Below are 12408 nucleotides of genomic sequence, written 5' to 3' on the forward strand. Positions count from 1 at the left end.
TTTATCATGATTTAACTCATTATCTGGATTTTGAGTTGACACTACTTAGAGTAAAATACGCTGTATATGTACAGACTACTAGCATGAAGTTAGTGTCTAACTGAAGATAGTGTCTAACTTTGCACAGGTGTGTAACTCAAACTGTGAGAAGGACAGCAGAGATCAAGTTTCCCAAATTTATTTTAATTCCTATGAAAAATTACAGAAAATTGGTAGCTCCACCTAATTCATGACAGATCACTAAGTCACTATTTACAGCTATAAACTTAAACAAAATTTGATGCCATGGAACAGGGTTCTCTTTTTTGCCTGATCTGCTCTTTCCTACAGTTACTTACAGGTAGTTGCTGTAAGTAACAATAAGGAAGCTCAAGAAGCATGGGAGTTTCATCTGTTACCACTCTAAGGAGCACAATGTAAGTGCCATGCTTAAAGAACAAATGCCACAAGATAGCTGGGTCACGGAACATCCTGTACTTTGCAATGCATATGAAACTGAGACAAGAAGTTTCCTTATATTGTACAGATCTCTGAAATGTAGTAACCCTGGACCTACTGCTTAACAAAAAGAAGATGACAGTAAGTCTTTATTTTGTAAGAATATCAAAGAGCAAGGAACAGACATTTCAAATTTACCCATGTAAATTCCATTAAAAAAAAAAAAAAAAAAAAAAAAAAAAAAAAAAAGATGACTTCTAAACCCATGCATGTCTTCGGAGCCCAAGCTAAACTTAAAATTGGCCACGATGCTTCTCAAAATTTGCAAAGGTATTTTGCAAATTTTGAGAAGGAGTTACTTCTTTCTGCCTTATATTCAATCTGTGTCCCTGAACTTTTTTACAACTGCACATAACTCCAGTACAACCCAGAATGATACGTATTACCAAGGGCAGGATCAAAGCAATATTGTGTTTTCAGCTGCCAAAAAAAAATTTAGGTGGGGGGAAAAACAAAAACAACAACAACAACCCAAAAGAAAGAAAAAAGTAGCTTGCTTCATTGTTTAAAATGATCATAAGAAAAAAAAAAAAAAAAAAAAGGGGACAAGATTCAAACCTTGCAACCTTGAATCAAATTCCAGGAACTCCTCTTTACTCACGGAACTATGCACATAAAAAAAACCCCAAACTACAAAAACTTAGCCATTGAAAGATCTATTGAAAGGTCAAAACAATTAAAGAAATGCATGGGTGTATAAGCAAAGCATATAGAAATCTTTTTCACAGGTAAATAACTTCTTACAAAAAGAACCAAGTAACAAGTTATGTCAGAGTGTAGAGGATGCTTACTCTTTAATTCAACAGGGCAATGTATCCTGTCTTTACATGGCTTACTAAAAGATGGATGCGAAGTACTAGATTAAAGAGACTTCAGTAGATTTTTAATAAGTTGAAGAAAAAAAACAAGACCTTTCCACAAAATGCAAGAAACAGAGTATTTGTATACATAACTTCTATCTTTGACCTGCTTACACACCATTTGCCATTTTATTAATAGAAATAACAGAACTAAAAATATACCATCATAAGTTTTGGTTCCTTTTTTTTGTGGTTTGGTTTTTGTTGTTTTTCTGTTTTATTGGTTTGGGGGTTTTTTTGTTGTTGTTGTTTTTTGTTTGTTTGTTTTTGTTTTAAACAAATCAGTCAACAAACGTAGCACTGAATTTGAAGTCTTAGAAACCTAAAATAGGACAACCAGTCATGCTACAAAGTAGCACAATAATTTTCAAAGAGACAGAACTGCATAAAACCCAGCATGTTTAGAATCAAATTTAGTAGTGAAAGAAACATAGTTCCTCAAAGCAAATGTTGTATGATCACAAAAAGTATTGCTGAGAGTACCCAAAGATAAACATTTTGCAGGCTGACAAGTATAAAGCTAACCGCATTTCCCAGTATTTCCCTCCAGATCTTATAAAACCCCAATGCCCACAACCCCAAACCTCTCCAGAAAAACAGAAACAAAAGAAACCCAGTAGATGATTAGTTGTCAGTTTCTCAGATTTTGCCTATTTCACTGTTATCAGCCTTATTTCACTTTCTTTGAGCATATATTGTCGAGAATTTTGAGGAATATAGGACCATAATTAAGGTCCATTACTGAAGAAAAAAAAACCTATCAGTCATAACACTGTGGGTAAGATTTTTCTTTTTTCTTCTGACAAGGAAAGTGTACACAGTACAGTTACAGTCTACCATTCTGTTGAATACCTTGAACAAATGTTAGACAAGCAAGTCTTGTCAAAAGAGGTTAATTTAGGAAGAGTTGGTCTGCTACTGAATACTATAGTTTAAAATATACTAAATTCAGACAAGCCCTTAGCTTCTTGTCATGGCATTCTATAATGAAAAAAACAGGACCCTTAAATATAAAGGACTTACGTCTCATGGGTGCCAAAAAAGAAAATGGGCATTTTATTCGTAGGAGGCTTTACTGCTCCATCAGGAACTTCATCCACCTGAAGAAAAGACAAACCATAATTCAAGTCAAGTAACAGTTAAGAACAGTCTAGGAGGAAATAAAAGTGTCAAGTATTAAAAAAAGAAAAAAAAGAAGCTACAGAAAAGTAAAGCAGGTCTCGATCTCTTTTTAACTGTATGTTAAAAAACATAGCAGAACCAAAGACAGTATTAGCAACGATAGGAAGCAACACCACTTCTCGTGCTGCAACAACATTTTGCACATGACCACCTTCTTTAAAAGGAGACATAATGTGCTACAGGTAAAAAACACAATTCAACTCCATCCAAATGCCTCCTCTGCTTCAGCACAAGTGACAGCAAAACTTCCTTTTATGCTGAGTTGGTAACTTGCCGAAGTCTGAATGCCAAGTGCTACAAAAATGAAAGGTTAATGAACTTTTTAGAAAACAATTCTTAAGCCAGCATCTTAGCTAAGTATCTCCTAATTAGTCGACTTTTTATCTGCATCCTCACAACCATCACACGACCTACAGCAGTTACAGAACTTGCCATGCCTCTTCCAAGGGTGCAGGAAGAATGCAAAAAAGGACTAGATAACTTACCACATGCACTAAGCTTATTCTACGGGAAGTGCCATAGGAACAGCTAACTTTAAAAGTAAAGAGAAACTTTGCCATAACTTTGTGTTTTTCTTTTCTCAAAAGAGTACGGTTACTTGGGAACTGTATTTTTGTACAGTTAGGTGCTTGCACAGCTCTAGCGTCATGCTACCATACAGTCTTCATTTCTAAAAGTGAAATTATGCAAATTGGGAGAGCTAACGACTACTAGAGCAGGCTACTGTTTACAGGCGACCACAGGGCAAAGCAAAGTAGAGCACGGGATCCGCGATGTGGTTCACAAGTCACCTCCCACGGCGGGAGCGCTACCCTGCCCTCATACGAGGGGCGGCTGAAGGCGCCCGGCGCTTTGATCGCATCGCTCTCTCCACAGGTGTTTTAAAACGCTTCTTGCGACCCAGAGCTGGGGCAGCAGGAGGGGAGTCCCGGGACAGCAGGGACAGGCATAGCGCGGGGCGGGGAGGGGGGGGACGAGAAAGGAGGGGGTGCCTTACCCTGGCTGGCCAATGCGGGTAACCTTTCATCTTGGCAAAGATCAAGTCTCCGGGTTTGAAATCTCGGCTCATGTTTTCTCACCGAGGTGACGCCTGTTGCCGCCGGGCGAATTGGGCCGAGGGGAGGGGTCTGCACCTCCAGTCCCCGCCACCGAGGCGCTGCCAGCCGCCCGAGGTGCCGCTGCTGGGATAAACACAGCGGGGCGGGGGAGCGGGGACGAGGGGACATCAGTACCGCGCTCCGCAAGGGCGGGCGGCGCCCCCCACAACCCCGGCCGGCAGCCGGGGACGCCGCGCCCACCCTGCACCCCCGCCGAAAGCCCCCCGCGACGCCCAACGGTCGCGCCCGCGGCCCCCACGCGTAGCGCGTTCGCGGCACCGACGCCACACACGTACCCACGCGGGCCGCACCGGGCCGCACGCAGCCAGGAGCGCCAGCCCACGCTCGCTCGCCCCCGCGCACACACGGCTCGGCTCGGCTCGGCTCGGCCGAAGCTCCCCCTTCCCCAGCCAGCACGGCTCCCGCCACACGGCTGCGCCGCCCGCCCGCCCGGCCCCCCGCATACAAGGCGTGATGGCGCGGAAACGGGGCTGAGGGTGCGGGAGCGAAACTCGCCCGGCCCGCCCTCTGTCCCCTCAGCCGCGGCGGTTTGGCGCCTCGCTACCTACCGCGTTGGCGCCCGGTCCGCAGCCTACCTCCGCCTGCAGCAGCAGCAGCCGCCGCCACCGCGGGAGACACCGCCGCGCTCCCTCCTCCCGCCAGGCGGGGCAGTACCAACCGGCACGCCGCAAGCAGGCGGCGGGAGGCGTCGGGCGGGGAATGAGAGGAGGCCCTGCCGAAAACAGACGGCTGGGCTCCCGGCTCCGCGTTTGAAGACAAACGGAAGCACAACGAGAAGAAATCAGTCGATCGCCCGACCGCCCGGAGAGAGGGAGCCTTACGCACCCGCTCTCCCCTCAGCCGCGACAGTGGTTTAATCCCCCTTCCGCGGAGGCGGGGCGGCCCCGGCGCTGCGGGCGGGGAGGAGGGAGGAGAAGGAGGTGGAGGGGGCGGAGCCGGCGCGGCGCGGCCCGGCGGGCCGCCCTCGGTTGCAGCGGCGGCGGGGGGCGGGGGCGAGGCGAGGCAGCCGGGTGGTGACCTGTTACCTCGACCTTGCCGGGCAGCGGCCGCGGGCACCCCTGCGCGCTCCCTCACGAGTGGGGCGAGCCGCATCGGGTGACGCCGGCGGCGGCGCGGCGGGCGGGCGCGGGCCGACGCTCCCTGGCTCCGCCGGTGACGCGCCTGGCCCAGGGCCGTGCGCCGCTCCCGTCCCCGCTGCTCGTTTTCACCCACGCTTCAGCCCATGGCCTGGGGCCGCCGCCCTGCCCGGCCGGGAATGTCGCCCTATTGGCAGGCTGGAAGTAGCCCATTGTCATCAGCCTCGCTGGTACAATGGATGCATGTGTTCGTCCCCGCTGGCCCCTTTGTGTTCCTCCCGGGACAGGAGCCCTGGTACAGAGGCCCCCAAAGACACCCGTGTTCCTCTCGCCTGCTTATTTTTCTCGATGGCTCCACTTCCCCCATCATCCAGCACCCCACAGTTTCAGTCTGCAGAGAGAGTTCTTACCCACACCTTCGTTGCCATTAGGTCCTGTTCTGTGGTGGGTTTTTCTTTTTTTCTTTTTTTTTTTTTTCCTGGGATTACAGTAAATTCAGCCTTTGTGTCACTCTCCTTGTCCTCTCCACATCCATGCCCTCCTGGCTTGTTTATCTGTCAGAATTAAGCTAGCTCCTCTCCCAGCATTCCAGCCCCTGCACTCTCCTTCCGTTTCTGCCTGCCCGATGGTCTCCTTGCTGAGTGCATCAGACACGTCCATCCTCTCCACGCTTTCCCCCACAAATACCTTTCTTCAAACAGAAGACCTCAGAGACAGATTTTAACTCAACGGCCTCTTTTTCCCTGCCTACCTTTCCTGTTGTGCCTAGTTCTAGTTCTCCCTCCGTGCTGAAAATTAGCCAGCTCTCCATGACTTTGGCCCCGTCTGATGGTCCCACACAGCACTACCTGCAAGTCACTGTACAGTATGGTTGTGCTAACAGGGGGAGCCAAAAACAGCAAAAAGCCGTAAGAGTAGTGGCACAAAAAGTTACTTCTTTCAGAATTATATTTTATCACAGGGGCTTGAGTGCTCATCTTCGGTGTTTGGCCTGATCCACAAGTTTTACATGCCAGTTTTCTGGCAGCTGCTCTCCGTGCTACTTGCACGCAAAGATAAGTCCTTGTTGAGAAGAATCATCTTGCTGCTTTCAGTTTTGATACCGAAACTGAAGGCGGGCCCCAAACACCCGTTGCAGATGCCACAGAGCAAGCTGTGCTTGCTTGTAGGCTCTCTTCTCAAATGCAAAATGGTCACTTATAAATGTTAACTGCAAAACTTCACTCCATCTGTGTTGAGCAGGAACAAACCACAGTTTTCCAAGCCAGTCAGAGTTAGGCAAGAGCTCGTCAGAAAATAGAAGATCATCACCATATTAAACAGGAAAACCCACTCTCTAAACAGGGAAAAAAAACCCCTTTCTTCCCATGCACAAATGGATGACCACTTGGCACAAAAGTTGTTTAAAAAAATTAAGCCTAAGGTAGACTGTATATCTAGAACTATTCAGAGGAAGATAAAGATTTGACACGGGTAGAAATTGTGTCTCCATTGGCAGATACTGAAGTTTGTATTTTGCTGCATTGAATCATTCAAATTTCAGCAATACATAAAGTTTCATATTTTTTCCTAAATGAGAAAGTGTTGAGTACTGCAAAAATTGTGTATATTAATATTTTGCTACGCAGGAACTGACAATCTTAGAGATTCCCTTAGCTAAATCACTACGCTGTTTAAGCACAGAGTTACATTTGTCTTCCATATCAGATTAAATCGGTTCATACTTTAGCTTTGAAGCAGTGAGGACATTCTAATTTTCGCAGCCTTTGAAACTCTGACATTTCCCAGGAATTAGAAGCTCTGTGCCTTGTAGCAAAATCAGTGAAGAACATCTGAAAATACTTTTTTTTTTTCCTAATTAAGGAAGCAACTCAAGATTACTTGGTTTCATACAAAAGCAGAGTGTTCTTTAAAAATTTTAAAAGTGACTGAAGGATTTTTTTAAAAGTAAAGTAAAATTCGATTCAAACATTTAAAAAATAAAACTGTTTGAACAAGTTATATGGCTCATATGTACATGTTAAGTAAATGTAAGATTAAAGACAAAGTGTTCAAGTAAAGACATAACAGAAGGAAAAAAAAAAAGTGTATTTTGCAATCCAGACATTGTACCTGAAAGAGAGTAACATGCCAAACTGACGCTAGTAAACTTCAAGGACCATATCAGCATCTTTTAGCAAATAGTTTCATTTTGCATGACAGAATATGTAGAGTTTCAGCCAGACAGACCTGCCACCTAATGCTCGAGGAAGAGGTCAGTACACCGATATGCATTGTTACAAGCCATGAATGAACTTCAGAGGTGAAAAACAGTTCTTCCTGTGAGGAGCTGTATGTCTTGAGCATGCTTGTCTGAAACGGCCGTTCCAACTGATTTCCTGCAGGTTAGGTGGGTAGGGTTCCTGTGGGTTAGGTCGCCTCACAAAGAAGCACGCTTGGTATCCTGTCTGCAAGTGAAGTGGTTGCTTCTTGCTCTGCCAAGGCCAGACCCACACCGAAGCACCATGTTCTCCTCTCCTTTTTCTTGAACAACAAGCACTCTTTCTAAACACGTAACAAACAGGACTCTCTGAAAAATAAGAAGTAAGTTAATGTTGAATTCCATTTGTTATACAACTCTGATTTGTTTCCACCTTTCAAACAAAACCCCACACAGCCTGAATATATGTAGTGTTTAGACCAAAATATTCCTTGAACTCTGACAAAATGCCTAAGACAGTGTATATTTGAGATATATTTTTCAGTCTGGGAGGAAGGAAAGGTGTTTGTTTAGCTACACGCTTGCAGTATTGTGTCTAAAGTAGTTTTTGTGAATCAAGGTAAAAAATGATACGTATATTATTTTGGGCAGATAAACTCATCTTACTGGTTCACTATCTGGTAAGCTATTATGGTGCCAAAATGAAGAAATTGCAGACATGGCATTAAATCTCTGTGATTGCTTCCATACTATTCCATAGTTTGTATTTCTCCATTAGCCAAGGCTGTTTTTCACCATGTTCAATTTTTTACTTCTCATCAGGCAACAGTTCACTCTCACATTTTTGATCAGCAAAAAAATGCCATGCTGTTATTAAAAGAAATGCAACATAATGAAATCTTCTAATTTTGTGCACCTAGGCAAAAAACTTATTTGATTTGGCACACACACACACAAAAAAACCCAATTTAAAATAACTGCATGATGCAGAAGTAGCAAAACCACAGCTAAAATCCAATTATACAGATGAGGACACAAACTAGAAATGAAGTTTTGAGGCTTATCTCAGTACATGTAAAGTGTTCTGGAGCATTTTGTCTCTTGCAAATAAAATTTCAGTCTGTACCCTCAAGGACATCAGTATCAGGGCCGCTTTTCAACACACATCTCAGAAAATCTTAGCCCAAAGTGGTATTTTTGCAGTTATAAGCCACAGGAAACAACTTTGGAATAAAAAGTGACAGGGCACCTGAAGTGCTATGGCAGTACTTGCAATCACAAAGTAAGTCATGCTGACCTGTAAGCCAAAGGAATTAGCTGTAGTTTGAATTCAATATGAGTGTTTTCCTGAGTGAGGACCAACTGCAGCTCTGTGGTTAATCTAAGCTGATTTTAACTTCATGAATAACTATCTTTTGGCTAATTTTGCTCCTGTTGGGGAATTCCAACCAGAAGAAAAACCCCAACTATTTTAATATGTTTTTATAAATACAAATCTGTATAAATAAATATAAACTATACTTTAATTTTAATTGCTAACAGTATTTTTCTGTAGATTTTCTTACGTTATAGCATCCGAGATCTTTAGATTCGAAAGTCTGAATTAAAGAAAGGTTAAGACTTCATTCTGCTTGTTTCCAGACTGAACAGTCATACCAAAGCTGGAGAGGGGGTTACCAGACTGAATGCAACCTAGAGAACCTAAGAGTAGGTAATGCAACACAGCTCCTCCTCATAGTGATAAGAAAACAGAACTTACATAAGCAGCTGTACAGAACATGCAGCCTGTCAAACTGATGGGTGCTGAAGAAATACGGCATCTTACACAACTCAAGAGTCGCTGGAGCCTGGTATATCCAATCTTCACGTGTCTACACCTATGCCATTACTTGGAGTCAGCTTTGATTACGAGGATAACTGTGTTTCCCACAGATTTTTTTTTTCTGTGTTTCAACATGTGCCCATTCTGTGCACTCTCCATCAGAATATTATTGTCTCTTAAGCGATCTGTTCATCTTCTGGACTGTATGTTCTCAAATAACCTGGTCATTTTCAAACTGTGTATTTTCTATGATTAATTTACTTGGCCATTTCTGAATTATGTATTTTCCTAGATAACCTGGTAATCTATGGACATCATGACACATTTTTCATCTTCACATGCAGACCAATGTTCTTTTAAGAGACTGTCTTACTGATGCTTTTCCAAGTGTGGTTTGTGATGGCTTTAACACAATCTTGCTGATGCAAGAGGACCCAGATTTCTTATGGCCTATGTAAATTCGGGTCACATATCAACAGTAAAAGAATATGTATAAAAAGTACCTTTAAAATTACTTGGTACTGACATCTGACTGTGTATCTACTTCTGATAATGTCAATGGTAATTATTGAACATGTTAACTAAAAATTGTTTTAATTCCCTTGTTGTGCTTTAGCCCTAGTCAGCAATCTTGTATCATGCAGCGGCTCGCTCACCCTCCCCCTCTCCAGCAGGATGGAGGAGAGAATTGGGAAGAAAAAAAAACTTTATTGGTTTGAGATAGACAATTTACTAGAATAGCAAAGGAAGAGGATAATAATAATAACAACAAAATATAGAGATACTAAAATACACAAAATCAATGATGCACAATTTCTCACCACCCGACAACCAGATGATTGATACAGCTTGTCCTGAGCAGCGAGCATGGAAATGAAACCAAGCAGCAAGCAAAGGAGCGAGATAGAGAGCTGCCCCCTGGCCCACTCCCCTTACATACTGAGTATGACATTTATGGCATGGAATACTTTCTTTGGCAAGTTGGGTCAACTGTAGCGGCTATATCCCTCCCAGCTTCCTGCGCTTGCACGTAAGTGAAAGCTGGAAAGTGTCCCTGGTCTCTTTAGCAAGAACTCATAACATCAATGTGTTTATCAACATTCTTCACATACCAAATCCCATATATATCCAAAACAGCAGCTACTGAGAAGAGAATTATCTCCACCTCAGTCAAAACCAGGATATTCGCTTCAGCCTGACACACTTTCTAGAAGAATACACTTTCCTAGGATATTGTAGGGTGGATTATATTCAGCCTCTTGTGCTGTCGTTGTTTGTTATCATATATGCCTACATCTGGGGCCTGAAATTGCTCAGTTGAGGAGATGTTTCCCAATAGCCTTTTTCCATTTGTGCAGTAAGGCAACCAGAAGGGGAGTGGTAACCCTGTTACCTGTCTCCTCCATTGACCCTGCTGTCATTTTGTCCCATGGTCTCTCAAAATCCTTACCTGTTTGATTTCTTGATAATCTGGGTAAAGAATATGCCACCCTGGATTTGATGACATCCAGGTCTCAACTGAGCTTTCATGGTAGTTTGTCATTTTTGTTTCCTGTTGTCATGGTTTAGCCCTAGTCAACACACAGATACTCGCTTTCCCTCCCCCTCCCACTCTCCAGTGGGATGGGGAGAGAATTGCCTGTTTGGGTCAACTGTTCTGGCTATTTCCCTCCCAGCTTCCTGCATATTAGCAAGATCTTAGCAGTTACAGCATCAGTGGACAAGGGGCGAGCAACAAACATCATCTACCTGGACTTGTGCAAGGCATTTGACACTGTCCCGCATGATATCCTTCTCTCTAAACTGGAGAGGCATGGGTTTGATGGACGGACCACTTGGTGGATAAGGAGTTGGCTGGATGGCCGCACTCAGAGAGTGGTGGTCAATGGCTCAATGTCCAGGTGGAGACCGGTCACGAATGGCGTCCCTCAGGGGTCTGTGTTGGGCCCAGCCTCGTTCAACATCTTTGTCGGCGACATGGACAGTGGGATAGAGTGCACGCTCAGCAAGTTCGCCGATGACACCAAGCTGTGTGGAGCTGTCAACACGCTGGAGGAGAGGGATGCCATCCAGAGAGACCTTGACAGGCTGGAGAGGTGGGCCCGTGCCAACCTCATGAAGTTCAACCAGGCCAAGTGCAAGGTCCTGCACCTGGGTCATGGCAATCCCAGGCACAAATACAGTCTGGGTGAAGAATGGATCGAGACCAGCCCTGAGGAGAGGGACTTGGGAGTGCTGGTGGACGAGAAGCTCAACATGAACAGGCAATGCGCCCTTGCAGCCCAGAAGCCAACAGCATCCTGGGCTGCATCAGGAGGAGCATGGCCAGCAGGTGAAGGGAAGTGATTCTCCCCCTCTACTCTGCCCTGGTGAGACCCCACCTGGAGTACTGCATCCAGTTCTGGAGCCCCCAGCATAAGAAGGACATGGACCAGTTCAAGAGGGTCGAGAGGAGGGCCACGAAGATGATAAAAGGGCTGGAGCACCTCTCTTATGAGGACAGGCTGAGAGAGTTGGGGCTGTTCAGCCTGGAGAAGAGGAGGCTCCAGGGAGACCTGATAGCAGTCTTCCAGTACCTCAAGGGGGCCTACAGGAAAGATGGGGAGAGACTCTTCAGCAGGGCCTGTTGTGACAGGACGAGGGGTAATGGTTTCAAAATAGAGGGAAGTAGATTTAAATTAGATATTAGGAAAAAAACTTTTATAATGAGGGTGGTAGAACACTGGCACAGATTGCCTAGAGAGGTGGTGGATGCCCCATCCCTAGATACGTTCAAGGCCAGGCTGGATGAGGCTCTGAGCAACCTGTTCTAGTTGGAGATGTCCCTGTTCCTTGCAGGGTGGTTGGACTAGATGACCTTTGAAGGTCCCTTCCAACCCAAACTATTCTATGATTCTATGACCTGGAAAGCCAGACAGTGTCCTTGCTCTCTTTAGCAAGAATTCATAACATCAGTGTATTATCAAGATTCTTCACATACCACATCTCATACTAAATCCAAAACACAGCAGCTACTGAGGGGAAAATTAGCTTAATCCCAGCTGAAACCAGGACACACATACATATAGTCTTTATTATCTATTTTAGGGATTCAGTATCGCTAAAATATGGCTGGGATTGCCCAGCTGAAACATGTTCACATATGAGGAGCTCTGGGAAGGAGGGTACAGCCACCCTCCTGTCCATGAAGGGAGGTGTTTGGGGATGCCACCTGTGCTGCCAAGAGGGCCACAGAGGTGACTACTCAGCAGGCCCAGGTGAGGAGCTGCACTGGCCGCATCACACCGCGGCCTGGCTGCGGCAAACCGGCGTTGGCTAAGGAGACTTGCACGCATCCAAAAGTCCCAGGTTGGCCCGAAGCAACGCCTAAATGGGACGAGGCTCAAATCCTCACGGAGGGAGAGACAAAGGCGGCAGAAGGGCCGGTGCGGCCGGAAGGAAGGCGACGCGGGAACCTGAGGCAGCAGCCGCGGGACGACACCCGGCGGCCGTGCGGGCGCACCCCTCCTTCACCCACCCCGACCCGCGCATGCGCGGCGCACTGCCCCTTGGCGCCGAGTGGCAGCGTTGCCAGGGCCCTTCGCGCGCTCAGCTGCCCGCCGACCCGGCGCCGCCGGAAGTCGCCGTTGGGAACGGCGGGGCGGGGCCGCGT

General features: G+C 45.8%; 1 protein-coding gene across 4 annotated transcripts in view; it reads right to left on the bottom strand.

Moving 5' to 3' along the window:
- PSIP1 (PC4 and SRSF1 interacting protein 1) overlaps positions 1-4371 on the bottom strand; it is a 37434-nt gene extending 33063 nt beyond the window's left edge. For 3 of the 4 annotated variants that reach the window (XM_086771123.1, XM_086771121.1, XM_086771119.1), the window contains exons 1-3: positions 4234-4371; positions 3538-3721; positions 2382-2458 (exon numbers count right to left, since the gene is read on the bottom strand). In XM_086771123.1, coding sequence (XP_086627249.1) covers positions 2382-2458; positions 3538-3609 — 149 coding nt within the window. In that variant the 5' untranslated portion in view covers positions 3610-3721; positions 4234-4371. The remainder of the gene's footprint in view (positions 1-2381; positions 2459-3537; positions 3722-4233) is intronic. The other variant, XM_086771120.1, reaches the window with a different exon arrangement.
- Between the last annotated feature and the right edge of the window lie 8037 nt (positions 4372-12408).

This window comes from Chlamydotis macqueenii, chromosome Z, assembly GCF_036417535.1.
Source record: "Chlamydotis macqueenii isolate bChlMac1 chromosome Z, bChlMac1.mat, whole genome shotgun sequence".
In the NCBI taxonomy this organism is placed as follows: domain Eukaryota; kingdom Metazoa; phylum Chordata; class Aves; order Otidiformes; family Otididae; genus Chlamydotis; species Chlamydotis macqueenii.